The 25491-nt window shown below is 32.7% G+C and overlaps 2 protein-coding genes across 3 annotated transcripts; both read right to left on the minus strand.

The window, feature by feature from the left end:
• Positions 1 to 2542: 2542 nt before the first annotated feature.
• Positions 2543 to 18517, minus strand: Xpd (general transcription and DNA repair factor IIH helicase subunit Xpd). Of its 2 annotated transcripts, none has more exons than XM_088258911.1 (18): positions 18500 to 18517; positions 16943 to 17042; positions 15379 to 15476; positions 13652 to 13808; positions 12684 to 12786; positions 10572 to 10702; positions 9915 to 10135; positions 9436 to 9569; positions 9227 to 9343; positions 8562 to 8802; positions 8248 to 8315; positions 8025 to 8128; positions 7778 to 7876; positions 7222 to 7401; positions 6317 to 6493; positions 5621 to 5691; positions 4394 to 4532; positions 2543 to 3403 (listed from the first exon to the last, which is right to left on the minus strand). In XM_088258911.1, coding segments are annotated over exons 1-18 (2280 nt in total). In that variant the 5' UTR covers positions 18502 to 18517; the 3' UTR covers positions 2543 to 3265. The 2 variants fall into 2 exon arrangements, with proteins under 2 accessions (XP_088115037.1, XP_088115035.1); XM_088258909.1 differs by lacking the exon at positions 18500 to 18517 and adding an exon at positions 17643 to 17773.
• A 2187-nt stretch (positions 18518 to 20704) lies between these two features.
• Positions 20705 to 21314, minus strand: Dpm3 (Dolichyl-phosphate mannosyltransferase subunit 3). Its single transcript, XM_088258912.1, has 2 exons — positions 21213 to 21314; positions 20705 to 21129 (listed from the first exon to the last, which is right to left on the minus strand). Exon 2 carries the CDS (start codon positions 21121 to 21123, stop codon positions 20839 to 20841), a length of 285 nt encoding a protein of 94 aa, XP_088115038.1. The 5' UTR covers positions 21124 to 21129; positions 21213 to 21314; the 3' UTR covers positions 20705 to 20838.
• Between the last annotated feature and the right edge of the window lie 4177 nt (positions 21315 to 25491).

A 25491-nucleotide genomic window follows, 5' to 3' on the forward strand; every position in this document is an offset into this window, starting at 1 on the left:
TATTGTCTACCATTGAGATAAGCAGGTGGACTGATTATGGGAGAGAATATACTTGAGAATTTTTATGGCCTACAGAAATAATTTCATTGAAATAAGAAGAGAGATTATAACTACGTCGCCTACTTTCAAAATCCGCCAGATCCATATAAGTCGATTTTACAAAAAAAAAATCCAAATTCTCCGGATAACATTTATGTTTCAAAGATTTGTCTATCTTTATATAAAATATTATAAAATAGAGAATTTTCCCATTTTTTTGGAAAGTTTTTCAGTACTCAAAAAAAAACACGAGACACAAATCGATAATGACGTCATCTTAACTTTTGACCTATCTCCGCTCTCTGATTGACCGATATGGGTCAGAAGGCAAGTTTCATGAATATATCGGAATTTGAAATACAACGTTGTTTTTAAGTATTTTTAGCGGGGTTTTCAAGTATTTAAAATTTTTGAACAATAAAACCCACAACTGGCATTCCGATAGAGTATTTATTTTAAAATTTTATAAAACTGGATCTAGCGGATTTTGAAAGTAGGCGACACAACTAAAGAATTATTATTGCTAAAGTAAATCATTTCACTGACTCATTGACTCTAATTACTAATTACTCAAGCTGATGGGATATTGTATTGAATTACTTTTAAAAATCGCCATAAAACCATCCGCATATGGTGCGGCGGCGCGCGCAGCTTTGAAATATTTTTATCTTAACATTTTTTTTTTCGGCGCGGCGCCGCGGCGACGCGGCTTTGAAATATTTTTATCATAACATTTTTTATTTGTTATAAATTTACTTAAATGTATTGGCATTTTTTCGTACGGGACAAAAGTGATTTTGTTATACATAATAACGGGATTTCGTTATATAAATGCATTTTTGTATGAAAAATTAGTTTTAGGGAATAAATTTGGTTTTTTTTTTCGATATACGTCATTTTTCGATATATCGCGATTACTTATATCGCGATTCTACTGTATAGTGAAATTTGATAAGACAAATTTAAAATAATTTCACTTGTAGTATGTAGCATTTCAGTTAATTTAAATAAATAAAAATTAACCTCTGTAGCAGCTATTGTAAACTTGACATTATGAATTAAAGCCATTAACTTTAAAAAAAAAAAATACTCAACATATCTCGCTCACTCCTTTCAAGAACGTCATAAATCAAAAATTGTAAATTTTCAGTTGTGCATGTTTTTGGAATGCCCAGAAAATGTACTATATCCCAGCAAAAGCGGCATATTTTTAACTTAATATTTAACCGCTACAGGGCAGAAAGTGTTGTTTTTGCATTTTGAAGAAAAGGCATTGTTTGATTATTTTTTTGAAAAAACTAAATATTTTTCAAATGGAGAAAATAACTTCAGATTTTACCTAAAAAGATCTGTTGCACAGTAAAAAGTTCAGTAAGTGGCTTGATATTTATTTTTAATACATTGTATTATATTCTTAAACTTTAAAAATGTTCTCCTGAAAAATCAAGTATTTTGATTTATGACGTTCTTGAAAGGAGTGAGCGATATATGATTCTTAGTTTTTGTACCAAAAAGTAAAAAATCTGCAATGTACATATAAAGTTCTTATTGTAAGAGTGTTATCATTTGGTTGGTTGAGATTAATTTATATGTGAAAATATAGTACATAGTAAGAATTGAATTCAAAGTATTTTATTAACCGTCCTACCTTTAGGTTATTATTAATAAATTCTCAGGTTTTTCTTTTCTTTTATTTCTTTTAGAACCAATAGATCCTTTTTATATCCTTTAAAAGTCAGAAGTTCTCAACATAAGATGTCACTGGATATTTTTTTGTAATAATATTCTATTGAATATTTGTTATTGAATGTAAAATATCAATTAACATAATCTGCAAACGTTTCTGTCATTGCGGGTATACTTTTTTGTACCTGAACGTACGGAATACGGCTTATTGCATTCATGCAATAATATAGCAGATGTATCACATACATTTGTATGGGTAGGGCGGTTAGAAAGTCATTTTACAACGTCAGTGGTATTTATTTTATGTAAATTAAGTTTATATTAGTTGAATGTGCATATGCAGAATTGATTTAAACACCATAGCAAAAACTCAATGTTATCCAAACTTATCGAGTTTTGTGAATAAAAAAAAAGGCACATTGATCTTGGTAGACTACCATCTACTAGGCAGTCTTCCTAAACTGTCAACCGGTATAAGTATAAAAATTCATTTAAAAAGTAGGTTTAAAACAAATGTACTAATATATATATATATATATATATATATATATATATATATATATATATATATATATATATATATATATATATATACATATATATATATATATGCATGATCTAGAAAAAAATCATAAACTTTGTGATCGTTGTTAGATCATGCTTATATTTATTTTAAGCAAATTTACTAAAACAAAGTGATTTTCACATAACGGACGTTTACAATGCTTTACCGGGAGAGGGTGAATATAATGACATTATCTTAAAGGTATGAATTATAAATTGTTGATGTTGTGTAAAATATTTAATAAAAAAACAGTTTTTAACTCAATCATCTATTCTTTATTTTAACCCTTTCCTTACAGTGCTAAAAACTTCCGCTTAGACCAGTGATATGTATTTTGTACACCATATGAAAATGTGGTTGAAAAATGTGAATATTCCTAAATGTTGCTTTTATTGACCATAGTTAAAGTTGAAATGTAACAATTTTGTAATGTTACATCTGGTAATTATCTAAAAAGGGGAAAAAAACATTGCAATAGCTAGCGTAGCGACACGACCGCCGCGTAAGACGATCTGCGTAGTACTAGCGGAGTAAACACACGTTATGACATGCGCGTATACTTACAAAAGGCGCCACACGCGCACACACAGAAACGTTTGTGTATTGGTGATTTTATTCCCTATTTTTTCACAAATTATTTCCTTCTCTGCAAATCAATAACTTTATATTATGATACTTTCATGTAATACATAATTATATTACGGAGGAATACAAAAAATTCTAAGCCCGTATCTATTATATTTAATATTGATATTCTCATTTGAAAAGTCGCGTTGTAGTGTAAATACATATCACCGGGAGGGGAAGGTTAAGGTACTTCCATACAAAAATAAAACTTAAATTACACATTGGAAATCACAGTCAAACCTACTTTGTAGTGCCACTTTACACTTTAAAGCAGATTTAATACAAAATATGTATAAAACAAATTTTTGGTTGTATTTGTGCTCAACACAAAAACCAGCATAAGTTTAATTATTTCTGTAAAGCTTGGTTTTCAATTTTGCTCTGCTGTTCCTCAGACTGCAGCTGTTGCAGGGTGAGAAGGGACACTCCGAGTTGGTCTTCTCTGGTGAACGGCTGAGCCATTTGACGAAGCCATCGTTTGCAAATCTGTCAATCAACATATGTTTCAAGTTATTTTTTGACATCTCATCAAGATGAAGAAGAATATGGAAGTCTGGGCATTTATGGGGCTGATGACCGTCAAAGGCTGGTTTAAGTGATCACTTTACACACGTGTAGCATTCACCAATTCTACTTATTATTGACAACCACACTATTCAAATTTTTGAAAGTTCTATATATGTGAACCAATTTTTGAAACATTGTTCTTGAATCACTAGAACTTCACTAGAGTCAATTTTATGTGCAATTCTAGTACACCTTTATTATAATTTTAGAACTTTATTAAATTATGGGTACATTTAATAAAAAATTATTTCACATTTAATAAGGAATTTATTCATTAGTAAAAAATCTTTTAAAAATAAGGTAAACATAGGGCGTTTGTCCACTACACGGAATGTTACCGTCCGGCACGTCAGTTAGCGTTTTAAAACGACGATTGGCTTGGATTGGCATGTGCTTTTGTCCATGTTTTTTCGGATCGGTGCGTGAACATGTTGCGCGTAAATTCGATCACGCTAGACTGTCGTAGTCGTTTTCATTTTTCAAAACCGGACTGCCGGACCGTGAAATCCCGTGTAGTGGACAATCGCCCATAAGAATTTGTATTTGCATCTCCTTTGAAAGTTTGATGAGGTTGGGTTAGTATTTTTAGTAGGTTTTCAAATTCTAATCAGTAAGACGATTTCTCAAATTGCTTCTAGTAAGGTTCATGCTTCAAAAAGATTATTCACGTGAATCTGTACAAGAACCTTCCTGCGGATATTTGTGCCGGAGCAGCACTTAAAAGGTCAAAGAGGCGCATGTGACTCCCGAGTGACACTTTGTCAACCTATTACTATTTATTTCCTTCTGACCCATGTCTGCACCTAATAGTGCATACATGGTGTTAACTTGATCATGAATTAATTAATTTAAAAATTGAAAATTAAGACATGGCGATAATATTATCTTATTATGAACTGAATTATTTACCTGAATAGCCTCTTCTGTACTGAGATTACAAAGTGAGTCTTTCAAGTGCTCCTGTATCCAACGAGGCAATTTGCTCTTCTTATCATTTCGGCTGAATCTCTTATCCGCAAATATCATGATGCCGTAGTCTGTTTTCCCTCTTAAAAATTTAAAAGTCAATGATAATAAAATACGATTAACATGCAACAGGTATTATCCTACTAGAATCAGCTAACAGTAAGAATTAAAAACTTTTTTAGCTTCTGGATAAAATATTTAATATAAATTCATAAAACAATGATTAAAGAAAACACTTCGTTTTTTACCACTTGAGTTTTATTAGACTACATGTTTCAGAAGTTAAACTTATTATTATTATTATTATTAAAGTTATTATACAGACCTGAATGATGGAAGTTTAACTTCTGAAACATGTAGTCTAATAAAACTCAAGTGGTAAAAAACGAAGTGTTTTCTTTAATCATTGTAACATGTCTTACCACAAAGTTAATGCCGAAACAATAAATAAAATAAATTCATAAATATAAACAAATTCATATTTGAGTCCTGGTGAATCATTGGATAAACATGCAATTTGTCACCGGGTATTTGATATATGTACTACACTACATGAAAACAATCAGAGCCACAATATCAAAAATGCACAAAAGAAACAAAATCAAACATACCACCACGTTAAGTCAAAGAGACCTGCTCCCAATATTTGTAAAATTATTCAGTAACGTAACTATTTATAAAAGCTATTAATAATTGGATGATGGAGGTGTGGATATGAAATAGATCGTGTTATTCTAACTATAACTAATAACTAACAAATACTCATTAAACGATAAATGTAAAATGTGCCCTCGGCATGGAAAAACCGAGTAAAACACATCATTGTAAATTAACAACTCATTGTTGTCGGGCAGTTTTTTCATCCACCCCGTTCCTAATTATACTTAGGCAGCCTGACGCCCGCCCCTCAGTGTACTAATCAAAACTAACCGCAAACCCAATTCTGATCTATGCAATGTTTTTTGGTGTCTCTAGCGCTCTACCAAAGTAAGCAAATAGAACGCTTATAAGCATCTCCCACTTTCTACCAACAGTATGTAAAAGAAATGTTCTTTTGAATATGATGAAATAAATAAATCGTAATAAAAATATTTAAATTTCAATAAAGGTAATAGAAACAAGATTGGATAAAGAAATGATACATAAAATAATTAAACATAAAAAAATTACCTGATAGCTCTACCAACACATTGGGCCGCGTGTCGCATGGCATCAAATGTTAAAAAATCATTTTCACGGATCTGCGGTAAAAACAAAAACAAAAAATTATTGAATTAGTTTTTTTACATAAATATATAAATACATATTCAATTAGTTGGAACTCACCATTATTACCTTTGAACCACAAATGTAATATTAAAAATAATATTTCAAATTATGGCAAAATTCAAACATTCGAATATAGTTGCACAAAAATTCGAACCATAGTTGTGAGGTGAAGGTATTATTTGATGATGCGTGAATATCTCGTTCTTTGTACTCATCAGAAGATGACTAACTAATGTAAGTCGTACTTGCTTGCGTAAAAAAACTGTTTATTCATTTTAATTATAAATATAATTAATAGTTAAGGAATCTTAAACTATTTAAAAAATGAAAATAACTTAATTAAGTTAACAATAATCTAGCCGTGCAAAGGTCTTGGCTCAGGAGGATGCAGTTGGTCGAGTGGGTGGGTGAAAAAATAATGACTGCAAAAGTGTGTTAGAGCTTTTATAGCCTCCGCCACGTCACTGTTCCCGTTAACTCACTGTTGCCAACTTGACAGTTTGACAGGTCCGCTATCTGTATAGGGACCTACCCGACTCACTACAGTTGCAATAATGAGCTTTAACTGTAAAAGGGAGAGAAATATAAGTGAAATACCTGAAATTGGTCCCTGAGATATTCCAAGCGCGCCTTGAGGATCCTGCTTTGGGTGTAAACATAAGGGATCCCAAACATGAGAACCGCTCTTCCCAGGTGATGGTCGAAATCAACTCCTTCGGAAACCTTTCCTCGCGCTACGGAGAGTAATACAGCGCCGCGTCCAGATTCACAAGCCTATTATGTGAAAATAGAAATATAATTGTGCAAAATTTAAGCTTATTTGCTGATCAAAGGGCTATTCAGAGTCATATCCATTAAGGTATAATACATTAGATCTATCCTCTGCTAGTAGAGGAAGATAGTGGCTATTTCTGATCAATTGATCTCACATCACAATTTTTGGCACCAAATATCTGTTAGGAATGCAATTAGAGACAATTTACAGAGCATAAACCATATTCTTTGTTTTTTTTTTTCAATTGTCTGCGATTTCTCAATTGGAATGAGTTTCATATTTAAACAGAGCACAGCAATTCAACATAAGGAAAATTAATGATATTCCTATAGAAAATGAACGTGGTTGACAGTTGTGAATGCTTTCTCTTTCTAGCACATTTAACATATATACTGATTTTTGATTAGCAAGACTGAGCAAAACTTGAACAAGACAAGAGTTTTATTCAGTTATAGCCTTCCAGGTAGGTACTCTAACTTGATGATTGAGAATCACCTTTTAACAAATTGTCATGTTTGCATCCATTAAATTTTTGTACATGAATCTATCGAAGAAAATTATTTTAGCCTGGTAAAAAAAAACAATTTTAGCCATTCAATAAAAAAAAATAAAGAAGAATTTAAGAATAGGGAATATGGGTGATTCAGTTTGCTACATTTTATATTTTGTGAGCAAATTATGATATGCATCAAAATTGTGAATACGTATAAAGAAATTATAAGAAAACCTTAATATAATTCATGAGAGCGAAGCTGGTTTCGGCGCTGTCCTGAGTTTCAATGAATAGAAGTTTGTGCTTCTGCAGAGAAGCTACTACTCCCTGGTCGTACCATGATCCAACCACAGACTCCAGATAGAGGTACGATGTGAAGAAACACACCACACCATCAGGTACACATGAAGCGATCTGGAATTATTGAAACAGAATAAGAGAGCTAAAACTAGATAGATATTTTTCTAGCTTTTATCGACACCCAATGGTTCATGTAGAAGTATCCGTGAATTTCACTTTTCATTAACAAACATTATACATGACATCATTGATGTATTTGTCAGTATTTTGCATAAAGGTACTGCAATTTAAGCGGGAGATACAAGCTGCAGTTTGGAGCTGACACGATTGCAGATCAATGATCAGATGTGGAGCTCTAGGTTTAAACAATTGATGATTACTATTCCTTGGGAATGGCATTTTTGTAGAAAGTAATTGGTGTTTGGGAGGGATGGAAATGTAGGTAATACGATTCTGTAAGTTGCAAACATTAATAATAATTATAACTTACCTCTACAAGAAGTTGGCCATAATTTCTTATTACTGCAACATCGTCTCTTGTTTCAAATTTTGACGATATTGCAACTTGATCATTGCCTTTTGATACAATCTAGAATCAAAGATCCCATTTTAAAAGATAATATTGGTAATTGATAAAAATTCATTTGCAATAAATCTTCTATTTTTCCTGCGAGCATAAGTATAAGTGAGGTTAGGTATTTTTAACAAATATAAGAGGAGAAAAGTTTATGAATTACCATTGGAAGTAAACATGGTCTCGCCAAAGTCATTGTGAAAGAGCTCATCACAACAGGATTGAAATCCAGAATTTTTGGATACATATCTAACGGCGACAGAGTACCTGAGAATAAAAAAGATTAGCATTTAACTCATTTGAGTCTTAATTTATGATTCTTATGTAATTACATGAATTACTTTATTTTAATCTCATTGTAAAAAATAATTCAAGAAAACGCTTACCTGATGTTATAACAACTGTTTGAAATCTAGCAAAAATTGGTCTCATTGCTATAGAAGAGTCGAGGCAACTATAAAAAAATATATACATATAGATATAAGTGCAAGAATAATAAAACAGTTTAATTATATAAAAAAATAAGAAGTATATAACTTTTGATGTCTTCAAAATGTCTTATCTATATAAAAAAAAATACATATTCATTAACCGGATGGATTGATTATAAACAAAATACATATGAACAATATAACGTTTTGATTATTTTTTAACATTGTAACAATTGAACGAAGAAGAAAACAGTAAAACGATTTCTTACCTGAAATATAACACCGGATTTGAAACAGTGGGAGTTTTATCATCAAATGGTTCAATGATAATAGTAAATCCTTTTGTGTACGTCGCCACGAGGGTCGCTAAGTTTGTGATGAGCGTGAGGGAAGAATAGTTTGATGGGTCGGGTATTTCCAATGTTCTTAGCAGTGATGATAACCTCGAAGCGCAAAATCTCAGAGGTTTCCTCTCAATGCAAACTCTCGAGGCGAGGTCCTTGAGAAACCCTGGAAAAAAATAATTGATATCATTGATTTTTAATTTAAGTTTTACTTAGTACTTTGTCGGGTTGTGGTCCCGCGGACTCTTAAGCCGGAGTTTCTCGGTTCGAACCCACTCTATCACAATTCGGTACCTATTTGTAATAATGAGCGGCTTAGGCTCACATAAATTGTATGAAATTGAAATATTTGTGTGAATAATAAGAACACAGATATTTCTCTTTTGTTAAAAAAAATAACAAAATTCTTAAAACCATTGTGACTCATGTTTCGATGCATTCAGCATCATTTACTAAGTAATACTTGAATTAAAAATGGATATATTTTACCACAAACGGACTGCCGAATCAAATAATGAAAATATAATTCATGTTAATTATCTGTCACTAAGATACAACTGCATACAAGTCAGATAACTTAAGGTATTTACCTGCGGGAGATTCTTGTATGACATGCTGAATCCGCAGGCGAGTTTTTAAATACTCGAGAAACCGTTTTAAAAATCCTAAAAAGTGTTCAGCATTGCGAATATTCCCAGGAACGACCTCTAAAAATTCAAATAAAAACATAAGCAAATATGAATAAATTTGAAATACATATTTTTTTGGTTTTCAAAAGGTAATCAAGGTGCATTCATACCAGTTAGAACTTCATCGGGTAGAATGGGATTGCCTAGAAGAACATCGGAATCTCTCGCAATTGCAGCCTCCCGTAAACCCTCCACCATCTTTTGATATTCTTCCGCTAATTTTGCTGCATCATCCTGACGTAGTCTAAATAAACCAAGTATTTCACGTTTTAATAAAATTTATACAATGACGTACTTTTTTTTTTAGTATTAATCAGTCTTGATAAAGAAGCGGTTAGCTTAAAAACCGGTAGACATTATAATTAAGTTACAATTAAATATTTATAGGGATTTTAAAACAAAGCTACTTTTTAATTATAAAATGAAAAATTAACTCTTGAAATTAACTATTAGTTTTTTTAACTCCTGTAATTGGAGATAATCCAGATTTTGTGAACAAGTATTTGGACACACTCAAAATGTTGTAAACAAAGTTAGTGCTTCAAATATAAATTATAATTAAATTCATTTTACAAAAATGGCAACTTACTCAGCTACAGTTTTCTCGAGTTGCTGTAGGGACTGTGTACCTTTCTCTATAATTCTTCGAGTGATCTTTACACTCATAGAGTCGATGCAGACATTATCTATATTATGAGCCTCGTCAAATACAACAACGGCCTCTTTATTCAAAGCTTTCGAGACAATTTCCGCTATCTTGGGGTCCAGCAGATAGTGGTAAGAGTAAACGACAATATCCGCGTGCAATATCTGAAAAATTAAAGTTATTTTATTATGCATTTATTAGGCTTTTAAATATCTTCTTCTAACCTTCATCCGCACCCGATGATGCATAGGGCACTGCATCATATAAACGCAGTATTATCTTGATCATTAACACATGAAGGAAAGGTGATCAGTCTTCCGCTTCAGGTACCAGTCTAGAGTAATATTGAATAAATATTAGAGCGAAAAAATCACTTATACTTATTTGACCCCTCCCTGGGAATCGAACCCGGGACCTCCAGTACGGTAGAGTGTGCTGACCATTACACTACGGAGGAGGACAAATAAATTTGAGATTTTTAAATATAGAAGACAAAATAATATGAAAAATACTCCTATAATTGGAGATAATCCAGATTTGTGAACGAGTATTTGGACACACTCAAAATGTTGTAAACAAAATTAGTAATTTGAAGCTCACCGCATGTCGTGCTAGGAAATACGGACACCAGTTTCTATCGGAGCCGTACTGTTTCAGATCATCTATTGTGTAGACGCCGTGAGGCATGACAGACTCTCGCCCTTCCGCATTAAATCCTTCGTAGAATTGGCCTGAAAACATTGAATTACAAAAAGTGCCAGGATATAAAACCGTTTTCAAAGATTTCGTATTTTGAAGGATATGAAATCTAAAGAGTTGGTCTTAATTTATTTTCAAAACTGAAAAATCTTTGTAAATAATAAGTCAAATGTTTGCTTGGTAAAAATTTTATTTCTTCTAAAGTTAACCATCACAAATGCTTTGAAATTTTGACACAAAATTTCTTTCAAATACGTGGGTGTTTTTATATATCGTAGTCATACAGGAGAAAGTGACCAAGTGCATTTGTTTATAAAAACGTGATCATTGACTATTTGATATCTTACTAGCTTTAATATTACACTGAAAAAATCCCAAAGCGATTTTAAACTTGGAAGTATATTATATTGACTTGTTAAAAATGACAAACTGCATTGATGTTTATTTTCTTGCCAAGCAAAAGTGACTTAAATGGCCCTCCTGAACATTTTATGTTTTGTTAGTTGGTATGATATGTATCTATATAAATTAAAATGCAAATGTTCATATGTTTACTTTTTTACCGCAATAGCAGCGCCGTCTATGGAATGTAACAGCAACATATGCAACACAAAAGATTGATCATGATGGACAGCGTGCTTCTTGACATATGCTATCACTTGTATTTTCAACATTTTCGATCGCAGTGTTTTTTCATACATTTAAAAAAATATTTTTATTGCTTCACAAGCATAGTGAAATCAAACATAATAGAAACGTGTGCTTTCTATTTTCTTTCGTTACTATTTAACAAGACTTACCCAGCCACAGCAACAGTATAAAAATAAGGTTTTAGAAACTGAAGGGAGGGAATTAATTGAAGAATCTCCGTGAAAACTCGTTCAATTAAAATATTGTGAAAAGAAAACTAATTTGCAAACAGAACTTGAAAAATATTTTCAGATGTACAAAAAATTAGAAATTTCCACAACTCTTGAATTTCTATAATTTCTTGGTCACAATAATGGGCATTTTTAACCTTTTAAACGCGTTAACTTTGTTCCTAAGAGACGCTCGTGCGCGGCTGTATTTCGCCGTTTTTTAAATTATTACTTTTATCATGTATTTAGTTATGAAACGATTTATTTTCCTAAACAAAAACGTTCAATGGGATTCATTGTGCCTTTTTGGTACTCTATAATACACGTGTGTCACATTATTCTTGAAATATATCGTAATATAAACAAATTAGATCGTAACATAAATAAATCAAAGCACGCATCGTGTGTCACTCTTGCCCACTGGCGATGCATAGCGTCGAGAGTGAGACAGATATAGGGCATGATTATGGCGCGGACTAATTACCGACCGCAAGAAAAATCAGGGATCTGTTGTTTTATTTATCCTTGCGATGTTACAAATTACTAGTCAGATATTTCAACAGATGTCATAAGGCCGAGGATTGACATATTATTTTATCCAAAGTTCCACACCATGAAAAAATCCCTCCAAGTTGAAGTGAGGTTCGAAACTTGGAGCAAAGTGAAAACACAAACGCTTATGTCAGCCGCGTATGGGGCATGTCTTGTAAAAACACATACGGTTATGCGAGCCGCGTGGATCCGGTTAATGAATGTACACCATAATACAGGGAGGGGGCATCAATCACCATGATTAGATATTAAACTTATTCTTCTTCTAACCCTTATCTGCACCCAATGGTGCATAGGGCACTGCATCATAGCGATGCAGTGTTATCTTGATCGTTAATTGCATGAAGGCAAGGTGATCAGCCCTGCGCTTCTTGTACCAGTCCAGGGTGATATTAAATAAATATGAGAGTGAAAATCGGCCATATTTATTTTTACCCCCCTGGGAATCTAACCCGGGACCTCCAGCACGGTAGCCAAACGCGCTGACCACTGCTCTACGGAGGTGGACATTGTTTAACTTAAAGTCTACAGATAACTAAAAGTGTCCTCTGTATACTCTGGTGTGAAGGTTTAATAGAAATATTATTATAATTCTACTTACAGATAGGTACATTCCCATCAACTGAACTTTTGTCTCTGATGTAGCTGGCTGTTAGAGAATGGCATTTACCGTCAACCGTTTTCCCCTCTTTCTCTTTAGATACCTTTAAAATGTATAATAAATATATGTAGTTATCATGATTCCATTTATACTTACTTATCTATGATAAGTGGAGTTTTAAAATGTTAATTTAAAAAAATATAAACACATTTCGGACGGGTGTTTTTACGCCTGCGGACTGCTGGCAATGGGATTTGATAATTGTGTACATATAGTTTAGACAAAGATTAAGGTACATAATATTCATATGAAAACATTAAATAATTCCTTCTTTTCTGACTTTGGAATTAAGCAAGCACAAAAGGTAAATAAACTCTTCCCGTCCTTAAGCATCAATCGACCGTCCATCAAAATCTTATCGCCAGCGGTTCGCAGGTATAAAAAAAACCTGTCCAAAATGTGTTGACTAACAAATCAAAAATGATATTCTCAACTTGATAAAAACATTTAACCATATATGTCACCTTTACTAACACTAAGGGATAGGGCGCTTGTCCACTACACGGAATTTTACTGTCCGGCAGTCCGGTTTTGAAAAATGAAAGTGACTACGACAGTTTAGCGTGATCGAATTCACGCACTGATCAAGCTCCGATCTGAAAAAAGATGGACAAAAGCACAAGTCAATCATCGTTTTAAAACGCTAACTGACGTGCCGGACGGTAAAATTCCGTGCACCAAATGGGCGTTTGTCCACTACATGGAATTTTACTGTCCAGCAGTCCATTTTTTTTCAAATAAAAGCAACTACGACAGTTTAGCGTGATCGAATTCACGCGCACCGTGATCTCACACCGATCCGGAGAAAGACGAACAAGTGCACGAGCCAATCATCCGTTTTTTCATGCTAACCGGACTAAATTCCGTGTAGTGCACAAGCGCTCTAAGAGACATTTTAAAATCATTACCTCAGGATGCACACACAAATTTTTTCGGGAACTGAGAACCAGTCCTGTCAGGCTTGGTTTCTCTCCGGTACTCTTTTCATAGTATTGTAGGAGATTTTTTAACTCCTCGACAACTTTCTCTATTTCGGGGAGCGTTCTTGAACAATATATCAACTTCCTAAAAACCAAAAGATGGATATTAATGATAATTTAATTGAAAGTCCCACCCTTCAGTCCTGACCTAGCCCCTAGTGTTTACCACTTATTCCCAAAATTAAGGAACACTTGGGTACTTAATCATTCAGTATGTGCTTCCATACTGATGATGAAGTCAAGGAAGAGGTTATCTGATTTCTCAGAGGAATGGCGGCAGAATTTTATGACTTCGGGATACAAAAGTTGGAGCATTGTCTGCAAAAATATTTAGAAAGAAATGGCGATTATGTAGAAAAATATATTAAGTTTTAGGCTTTAAAATGATGTATAATGCTAAGGAAAACAAAAATGCTGTATATTTTTTAAAAATGTGGGAATCTTATTTTATGAAAAAAATTTATACAGAATGAAAATTATATAGAATATATTGCTTTTACCAATGTCAAGTTAATTAAATAATATTTAATTATAAATTATGATAAACTTATTATTAAACTATAAATTGATTCCGTTAAATTTAAAAAATATAACTAAAAGATTGTATATAACTAGGTTCCTGCTCGCTATAATGAGTTAGATATTTGTAGGGAGTGGAATGAAAGGGGCCATAGTTTAAAAAATTTTTGGCATTTTGTCTTTTATTGGGCAAACAAAGAATATATGGTTAAGGCCTTCTTCTTCAAAACGACATTCGCAAATGGGGGAGTCAAAGACACCAACCCTCGCAAGGTGCTCTCTCGTACAGCAATGTCCCATCCTCATTCGACAAATGGTAGATAGATCTTTCTTATTTTGTGAATGACCCTAGTAATAGACGCTTTCAAGCGTTTCCCGCCAACAATGTGTTTACAGCATTTTGAGTGTGTCCAAATGCTTGTTCACAAAATCTGGGTTATCTCCAATTACAGGAGTTATTTTCATATTATTTTTTGACATCTCATCAAAGATGAAGAAGAATATGGAAGAATTATAAGCTTAAATAATAAAAATGAAAATGATATTTTCTGGCGTTTCTCATGTGTGTGAGATTATAATTCAGGATTCGGACATCACATACTAATAAAAGAGTTTCTGCACAGTAAAAAGCTTCTTTTCATCTCACCAATAGATGTCTCTAGTGAAGTTCTAGTGATTCAAGAATAATGTTTCAAAATTGGTTCATATATATAGAACTTCCAAGAATTTGAGTAGTGTGGTTGTCAATAATGGGTAGAATTGGTGATTGTTACACGTGTGTAAAGTGATCACTTAAACCAGCCTACGACAGTCGTCAGCCCCGTAAATGCCTAGACTTCCATATTCTTCTTCATCTTTGATGAGAAGTCAAAAAATAACAATGTGTTAATTATTTGACCCTTCTTCTTCTTCTTCTTTTAGGACTAGGTCCTGTCATTCTCGAGTCGCTCCTGGGAGGTGGAAGACCAGCTATCCCTCCATCGTTTAGGTGGTCTTCCTGGGGGTCTGATCCCGCCTATGCTGCTGTCCGCTGCCACCCTCACCACTCGATCCAAACTCGCTCTTCCCACATGATCTCTCCAGAAACGTCTTCTTTCTCTTGACCCATTTAGTATGTATTTGATTTAAATATGTACCTGACTTGATGAGGGTTCTGAATCATATAGGCCACAATAAGTGAAAGCAAAGACACGGTCTTTCCAGTTCCTGAAGGCATTTCCAGTAAACAGTGGCCCTAAAATTAAATACATTTACAATTAAGATTAAATTCTATTTTTGATTTTTAGATCTATGAAGAAACAAATGCCAGGAGAAGCTACAAATTAGAACTGGCTACCTAACCATCATGCTGTTTACCGTAGGGGTAGGCAGAGACGATATAATGCGTAACATTCAACTGTAGACTTCCTTTGGTTCATTATACATCTCATATCGCTCACTTCTTTCAACAACGTCATATATCAAAAAACTTGATTTTTCAGGAGATCGTTTCTAAAGTATAAAAATATGACAAAATATTTTATTTATTGTTTCGGCATTAACTTTGTGGTAAGACATGTTACAATAATTAAAGAAAACACTTCGTTTTTTACCACTTGAGTTTTATTATAGACTACATGTTTCAGAAGTTAAACTTCCATCATTCAGGTCTGTATAATAACATGTAGTCTATAATAAAACTCAAGTGGTAAAAAACGAAGTGTTTTCTTTAATTATTATGACAAAATACATTAAAAATAAATATCAAGCCACTTTTTCAACTTTTTACTGTACAACAGATCTTTTAAGTAAAACCTGAATGTTTTTTCTCCATTTGAAAAATATTTATTTATTTAAAAATAATAATTAAACAATTTCCTTCAAAAAACATATACTTCAAAATGCAAAAACAACACTTTTTGCCCTGTAGCGGGTGAATATTAATTTTTAATTTTTTTAAATGATACGGAATGCATCGAAACACGTGTCACAGTAGATTTTAAGTAATAGTGGTATTTACTAAGTAAAACATTTATTAAAAATGGATAGATATCACCACAAAGTGACTGCCGATTCAATTAATGAAAAGGTAAATATTAAGTAAAAAATATGCCGCTTTTGCTGGGATATAGTACATTTTCAGGGCATTCCGAAAACGTGCACAACTGAAAATTGACAATTTTTGATATATGACGTTATTGAAAGGAGTGAGCGATATGTACATAATGATTATTTTATACTAATTTTATGAAGACAGATGAAGAATTCACTGTTTTATTACTTCTTTAGAAATTTCTATACATAAACATACATGTCAATTTTATGATGCGGTTAGTACTTGCTTCCTCAACACACAATTTTGAAAAAAATTGTAAAATTTTCCTTAGCTTAAAACATTTCAAACTTTTTAGTTCAAATAATAAACAAAATAAATAATATTGATTCTTTTCAATAAAATATCTCAGGTTTAACATGCATTTGAAATAGTTTAAAATGCTTTAAAAGAAGATTTTTGTATTTTTTCTTCTTCGACGACAAGATGTCACTTTTTTCCATTTGGAATAGACAATATATTTATAATTTGTCTGTTTCATTCGAATGCTCATGTTTAAATTATTTAAAAAAACATTTGTCTAAATGAAGCCAATTTGATTTCGGCGATAACCACAGATCTGTGCAAAAAAATTACAAAAACCATTAATTATTGTATAAAAAACAAACCTTTGCATCCAATCCCCTTTTAAGTTCCAGCATGTAGGCATATTGTTCAGGATATATGTAATCATATGGGAAGTACACCAACAATCCTTCAACACTTAACCTGAAGTATAAAATTAAACCAATGTATAATTTAAGCGTAATACTACGCTAATATTAAAATAACCTATTATTTTTTTAAAACACTTAATTTATACTGGCCCCTGTGAATTGAGCCCAGGATCATCAGGAACTCCAGAACGGAAGTCAAACGTGCTAACCATTACATTATAGAGGTGGACCTATCAGCATTTACTAATTAAAAAATACATACTTTATGTCATGATGAAAGTTAATTTTATGTAAATTAATTGTAATTTCAAATTAACATTTGTAAAATGGATCGAGGAAATAACTTTCACCAGATACTCTTCATTTGATTCACTATTATTTAATAAAAACGGGGTTTTGGAAAAAAAAATAACGAATCAAAGCTTAGTTCATATGAAGTAATAAGAAAAAATAACAAGAAAAAATAAGTGAAAAAACAAGTAAACGTGAGAAACTACACGAAGATCAAAGAAATTGTACTAAAATTGTTACTCTGAATCTATAACAATTTATTTGTATCGTATGTATGATAGACATTTGGGTCATAAATTCTTCGTTAAAAAATAAAACGCCCCCAAATATATTCATAAAAATAAATATAATGTAAACTCACTTCATTTTTTATCGATTTATGATTTACAGATATTAAAGCTTTTCGGCAACCGGCGACGTTATTTGTAAACAGAACGAAAGTAAGGTTAAAAAATGTTTTTGTGGAATCTATGGAACTGTCAAAATGTAATTAGCCTTCTTCTTTTTATGATTCCAAATAGGGTGTCCCCTTTGAAAGTGTTGCCTTATAAAAAAAACTATATTACACCGAAAAAGGTGAGATGGTCATGTTTGGCGAGTGTTTTTGACTAGAATTTTCACTCATGAATTACATGAAATTATAGTACTATAAACATAAAGAGAAAATACACTCACGAGTAGGCATAGGCTATAAAACTTAAAAAGTTGAAGTCTAAGTAGGACCATGATATGTAGTGTTGCATAAGCCTTAGCTAGATTCAGAGTCACTTGGACGTTAGGTAATTCAGATAAAAAAAAATGGCTGTGTTTTACGTATTGTACGGTTTTGAATTTATTATGGAACCCCCGGTAGCCAGTATTGGATATGTATTAATATGTATATATAAAAAAATAACTAACTAACCATCACGCCACTTCCCCGCAGGGGTAGGCAGAGAGAATAGAACGCCACACCATTCTGTCTTTGCAAACATTCCTCGCCTCTTCCACGTTCATGCATCTCCTCATACACACCCGCCGATTGTTTGAATATATATATATATATATATATATATATATATATATATATATATATATATATATATATATATACATATATATATATATATATATATATATATATATATATATATATATATATATGTATATATATATATATATATATATATATATAACCCATATCCGTATTGATTCAGTGTTATCTTGATCGTTACTTACATGAAAGCATGGTGATTACTTCTACGCTTATTAAAAATATATTAGAGTGTAAAATCACTAATATTTATTTTCACCCCTCCTGGAAATAGCATGGTAGCTAAACACGCTAACCATTACACCACAGATGCGGACATATGAAAATGCGGAAATATGTTACAGGAAATTACTTTTTTTAAATGTACTCTTAAAATTACCTCTTAAAGTATTGCCGGCTTTATTCTAGTATCTAGCTATCACCTTATCTCCAACTTTCCCATAGTATTCAAAATATTAGAGAAAATTGTTGCCCACAGACTCTTAAAGCATGTATATCTTCAAATAGAGGTCAATAGTTTATCAAAAGTAAGAACTAGCTGTTCATCAAATACAGTAATCAAGGAAAAATACTCGAACATTATACTGCGAGTATTTTTAGTCTACTTTTTCAGTAATTATACCTAGGACTGCGTAGTAGCTTGACTCTCCTGAACTGGAATCAAAATGAAAGCTAGCTTTATAGTGAAAATAACTTTCTTTCTAATGGCTTTAGCATTTTGAAACCAGTTATCAATATTGTCAGAAGGTTAATGTTACCAAATAGAAATTGAATAAATATTTGTTTTTTCATCTAATAGAGTTTAAATTATATGCAATAAATAGATAAAATGTTGGCTTCCATATGTAATTGATGCATTGGGTCAGGTTACATTTACCTGTCCTTTTTCCCACATTCTTGATGGTGTTTTTCAGCTTCAAATTTTGTACATTTAAAGACTAGGAATAAAGTCATCACCTGAATCCAGGACTATCTTAACTGCATATAAGGAACATTTACAGGGAATGCAATAAACCTTTAAAAAGTAAGTTCTCCCCATCATTCAGCAGTTATTTATTTTGAACTTTTGGATTCACGTTTTAATAGCTTTTTATTTAAGATAACACATTGTTGGCGGGCAGTTTTGTTCATCAACACCGACCCTAATTTGTATACAAATTAGGGTTGTATACTAATCACAAGTAATCGCAAACCCAATTCCGATCTAAACAATGTTTTTACCCGTCTCGCGCTCTACCAAAACGTTTATAAGCGTCTCCCATTTTCTACCAACAGTATGTAAAAGACACTTTTCAGCGTTTCCCGCAAACACGTATTAAGAACTTTCTATACAAAAAATCCATAGAATGAAGCACAAAATAATAATACAATTAGAATTAACCACATTAGCATGTGCAACGTCTAATAGATCTGCTTCCAGGTGATGAAGTGCACAAGTAAAATGTAAATATCGCTCACTCCTTTCAACGTCATAAATAAATTGTCGATTTTCAGTTGTGAATGTTTTTTGGAATGCATATTTTTAACTTAATATTTACCCGCTACAGGGCAGAATGTGTTGTTTTTACATCTTGAAGAAAAGGTATCGTTTAATAATTTTTTTAAATAAACTAAATATTTTTCAAATGGAGAAAAAACCTTCAGGCTTTACCTAAAAAGATCTGTTGCACATTAAAAAGTTCAATAAGTGGCTTAGTATTTATTTTTAATACATTTTATTATATTCTTAAACTTTAAAAACGATCGCCTGAAAAATCAAGTTTTTTGATATAAGAGGTTGTTGAAAGAAGTGAGCGATATATAAGACTATGTATATACGGAACTATAAAATTTGCAGCTGTAGGCAGAAGAATGAATTTCGGTGACAACCGATACAACATTAAATCTATGATGATTTATAAGTAATTATCACAAGTAGGGTATCTATGTTCAACATTGTAAAGGACTATGGTGTAATGAGCGAAAATCCCAAACACTTTTAAAATGGACCTCGTATTGCTGTGAACAAGTATAAATAGTTGGATGAACAAGTATAAATAGTTGGGTTGGGGAGATAAAATTTAACCAAGCGGAAATTATTCATATTACGCTAAATTAGGTCCCAGATTTTTTTAAAGTAATGAAATAATATTTATTACATTAATAAATAATTTTTAAACAAATTTAGTAGATCATAAATCATGTAATAAATGAATAAAACAAAGCATTCAAAAGTAAATAAAGCCTTCAAATATATTTATAGTTTTTTAAGCAAAAATTTGATAAATATAACTCTACATATCATGGGTGAACTGGCAAAAAACGTTAACTCGAAAATACGGAATTTCGACCTAACGATGCAGTATTATAAGGTTTTTAACGTTCTATAAACTGGCAAATACTCTAAGTAGTTTGAAATGTCATATTCATGTGGTTTTAAAAGTAAATTCAACTTTAAGTTTAATAGTGGGTATTTTATTCGCTAAAAATTCGGATTTTAGAGTTCACATTTTTTGCCAGTATCTCACGATATCTATATATTTTTTTATGAATCAAATGAATATCCTTTTTTTCGTAAATCTTCTCTCGCTTCTAAAATTTGGTTTTGTAATTCTTTGGCAGCTTCATCGCAATCATTAAATGTGAATACTCTGTATAATACAACAGTGGCTGCATATATCCCAAATGCGCCTATTAGAATTATCGGAGAAATAACAATTAGGGGCATCCATTTATCTAAACAACAGGATTGCACATAGCCAAATACTATTGAGAACCAAATACTAAATAACAAGACAGCCGTCGATAGCCATTCCATTAATTTTGTCATGTTGATCTGAAAATAAAATGTAAAATTAATATTACGAGCAAAATATAAGATGACTATAAATATATCTATCACTGGAAATTCACACAAACCTTTTACTCTTTAATACCGGAACTAAATTCTTAAGAAAAGCTAGCAAAGTAAAGAAATAACAAAATTTTGACGTTAAGCGGTTGACATTTGACCCAAAGTCCATAGCGTCCATAGATTATTTTAACTCGAGAAAAACTGCGGACCAGAGACAAGAAAGGCGTTCAGCAACTACAAAAGTGTAGCTATTAGTACCTAAAAAAAATTCACTGCCTCCAAGATAAAAATATGCAAAGAGCAAAATTATTGGAATAATTATAAACAGGAGTCTCGATTATCCGACCTAAACCAGCCGCGGCAAGGTTGGATAAGCGAAAAGGTCGGATAACACGGAAATAATAAAAACGACATTGAAAATGAATTCATTTTATTTGCAAATCGAAAACTTTTCAAATATGTAAATGTAACATAACTGAATGAATTGAAAAAACATAAGTTTTATAAAAAATAATTATTCTAAAAAAAATCAGATTGCAATACACATTCTTAGAATTTTTTATCTAAAAATACACCTTAAATATACCTAAATATACATTAAAGCCTTCCCCCTGTCGTCCGTGTTTCGACGGATAAAAAAAATCGTGCATGCAGCACCGTAAACATGATAGAAGTGAAACTTCTCAAATAATAAAAGAGATTTAAAGTGAAAGACAGAGAGTGAGAGCATGTCAAAAGAAATCTAACAATGCAATATTTACATAAAAATATGATTTATATGTTTTTTAAAGGTTTGGTTTTTAAACCGGCAACATTGTTTCTACAGACTGCCAATTTGATAGTTGACATTTGATTTGTAATCAGTACCTTTTCACATTTCACTATGAATAGACTGAATGCCAATTATGCGCGTCGTAGGTTCTGTGAATGGGACAAAAACAATATTTAGCTTGATCCTCTTTTTCAACGAAAAATTTTCTTCGTCAGTAAGACACATCTTTGGTTAAATGGCTATGTCAATAAGCTGAAATGCCGAATTTGGAGTAGAGAAAACCCAGAAGCCCTTGTCGAGAGCCCTTATATCCATTAAAAGTCACTGATTGGTGTGCTTTATGGGCAGGTGGAATCATTGGCCCATATTTTTTTAAAAGACGATACCGGCCAGAGTGCTACGGTCAATTGAGAGTGCTACAGAACCCTGATTACTGACTTCTCTGTACCTCAGTTGAATAGCATTGATGTGACAGAGCTGTGGTTTCGACAAGATGATGCAACATGCTACTATGGCGGGTGCCACCATCAATTTGTTGCGGGAAATTTAAATTTGTTTACCTCTAAAAAAACACACTATATTTATTCAATTTGTATTATAATTAAATTGTATTAAATTACATTGTCATTGGTGCTTCAATTGGTAATACTGGTATTAATGGTTTGTGATACCTGAAATATGAGATATAGGTCCGTGATTCGATATTTTCGAGATAACGCGAAAAAAATTGTATCTACTGTAGTTAGAACCGGATTTAGGCTTGATAAGGCCCTAAGCTATTTGAAAAATGAGGGCTCTTTATGAGTCCAGTCCCGGAAGTGCAACATTGCACAGACGGCCGGCGGCCTAAGAAGAGCGGTCGTAGGGGGTTATCGTAATAATTACTAATCATGGCGTGTGTTACTGTACCTACATATATTTTTTTATGGATACTTTAAGTAAATTCACATATAAAACAACACATTATTTGTAAAAAACCCATTTTTACATAACGTATTATGTTAAATGCTAGTAGGAAATGCTGGTTGAAGGCCGCTCGCGCTCCCATCGAAACAGCTCCATCATAAGGGCGCACAGTGGGCCGGTAATAGGTCATAGGCTTCAAATATCGATGTCTGAATTATGACCTCGTACTACCCCCAAGTAATAATCGACCGTCGCTAAATCGTCCGTCGCTAAATCGACCGTCGCTAAATCGACCGTCGCTAAATCGACCGTCGCTAAATCGACCGTCGCTAAATCGACCGTCGCTATATCGACCGTCGCTAAATCGACCGTCGCTAAATCGACCGTCGCTACATCGACCGTCGCTAAATCGACCGTCGCTAAATCGACCGTCGCTAAATCGACCGTCGCTAAATCGACCGTCGCTAAATCGACCGTCGCTAAATCGACCGTCGCTAAATCGACCGTCGCTAATCGACCGTCACTATATTGACGACGATAAATCGACCGTCGCTAAATCGACCGTCGCTAAATCGACCGTCGATGAATCGACCGTCGATGAATCGACCGTCTTTAAATCGACACTTGCTAAATCGACCGTCGCTAAAATGACCTTCGCTTAATCGACCGTCTGTAAATCGACCGTCGCTAAATCAATCGTCGCTCAATCGACCGTCTGTAAATCGACCGTCGCTAAATCACCATCGCTAAATCGACCGTCGCTAATTTGACCGTCGCTAAATCGACCGTCGCTAATCGACCGTCGCTAAATCGACCGTCGCTAAATCGACCGTCGCTAAATCGACCGTCGCTAAATCGACCGTCGCTAAATCGACCGTCGCTAAATCGACCGTCGCTAAATCGACCGTCGTTAAATCGTCCGTCGCTAAATCGACCGTCGCTTTATCTTTTTCATCTTTCACACTTTTCAGTTTGACTTAAAAAATAAGAAACAGCTCCTACCCCCTCTTCATCCTCCAAGGACACAACTCCAAAATTTAGACTTAGCCTCACATACGGTGTTTGAAAATGGTGCGGAATGTATCGAAACACGTGTCACAATAGATTTTAAGGAAAAGTGTATTTACCAAGAGTAATTTAAATTAAACATGAATAATAAAATCTTTTTATAATACCTTAATATGTATAGTATTTTATTTTATTATATATTATTTACTTTTATTTGTTCGAAAATTATACAGCTACAAGCTGTATAGAAAATATAAAAATAATTAGATTGACAATAATAAAGCCAATAAAATACTTCAACATATCGCTCACTCCTTTCAAGGACGTCATAAATCAAAAATCGTCAATTTTCAGTTGTGCATGTTTCCGGAATGCCTAGAAAATGCACAATATCCCAGCAAAGGAGGCATATTTTTAACTTAATATTTGCCCGCTACAGGGCAGAAAGTACTGTTTTTGCATTTTGAAGAAAAGGTATTGTTAATTATTTTTTAAATATACTAAATATTTTTCAAATAGAGAAAAAACCTTCAGGTTTTACCCAATAGATATGTTGCACAGTAAAAAGTTCAATAAGTGGCTTGATATTTATTTTTAATATATTGTATTATATTTTTAAACTTTAAAAACGTTCTCCTGAAAAATCTAGTTTTTTGATTTATGACGTTCTTGAAAGGAGTGCGCGATGTATATTATGTTATTTGCAATATTCCACCTGATTGACATTCATTTTGACTTGGCATTCATTTTGCTCAATACCACAAACCGTCATTATTTATTTATTATTGTCTCATTTTAAAATGTAAATTATTGATTTATTTTTATTAAAAATAAAAATTAATACTACATCCATTTGTTTTTTTCGACACAGTTTGGAAATGCCCTCTAATTCGAAATAGCTGTCATAAAAGAGATACGTGGTTGAAAATAAACTTAAGAAAAAAAATGTTGTTGCATGAAAAAAGTGCCCGCATAAACTTTATGTAATAGGCCACTATTTACAACTTTTGACCGTCGTTGACCAATTAAAAAAATCGTCATCTTAAGGCTGAGATCTCAAACGTTCAAATTCAAAACGCGAACGGCCGCTCTAGGGGTCGGACGTGTTTCCGCGCCCAATATTTTTTTAAAGAATACTTATATCTTGCAATATAGAATAATTATAATATTGAAATAATATTTTTTTCATTTTTAAATTCCTTACCTTTCAATAACCCTTTTCTTTTCAAAACCATAAATGTATTTATTTCCAAAAAATCCTTTTTTTCTTTATACAAAAAGTTTTTCTTAGAAACAATTATATGGTTTTGAAAAGAAAAGACTTATTGAAAGGTAAAAAGTAAAAAAAAATATGATTTTGTTTTTAGTATACATTTAAAAAAAAAGTCAAATGCCAATATGTATTCTAAAAAAATTGCGTGACGAAATGAGTCCGATCCCTAGCGCGGCCGTTCCCATTCTAAATTTGATCAGGCTGGGTCAGGAGTCGAAATAATCAGCAGGTATGTATGAGGATATGCATGAATGTGGAAGAGGCGAAGAATGTTCGCAAAGACAGTGGTATGGCGTTCTATTCTCTCTTCCTACCCCTGCGGTGAAGCGGCGTGATGGTTAGTTAAAAAGGGTATTTTAAGCAACAAAAAACAAATGTTACCTGG

Source organism: Brachycentrus maculatus, unplaced genomic scaffold (genome assembly GCF_059751285.1).
Source record: "Brachycentrus maculatus isolate JH-2025_06_01 unplaced genomic scaffold, ASM5975128v1 h1tg000105l, whole genome shotgun sequence".
Lineage (NCBI taxonomy): Eukaryota > Metazoa > Arthropoda > Insecta > Trichoptera > Brachycentridae > Brachycentrus > Brachycentrus maculatus.

Excerpts from the sequence above, each read along its gene's own strand:
- Xpd (XM_088258909.1), bottom strand. Across the intron at positions 9,344-9,435 it reads ACCCGATGAAGTTCTAACTG|AGGTCGTTCCTGGGAATATT; the intron begins GTATGAATGCAC and ends TTGAATTTTTAG. Across the intron at positions 8,803-9,226 it reads CATACAAGAATCTCCCGCAG|GGTTTCTCAAGGACCTCGCC; the intron begins GTAAATACCTTA and ends ATTTTTTTCCAG.
- Dpm3 (XM_088258912.1), bottom strand. The coding sequence starts at position 21,123 with ATGACAAAATTAATGGAATGGCTATCGACGGCTGTCTTGTTATTTAGT.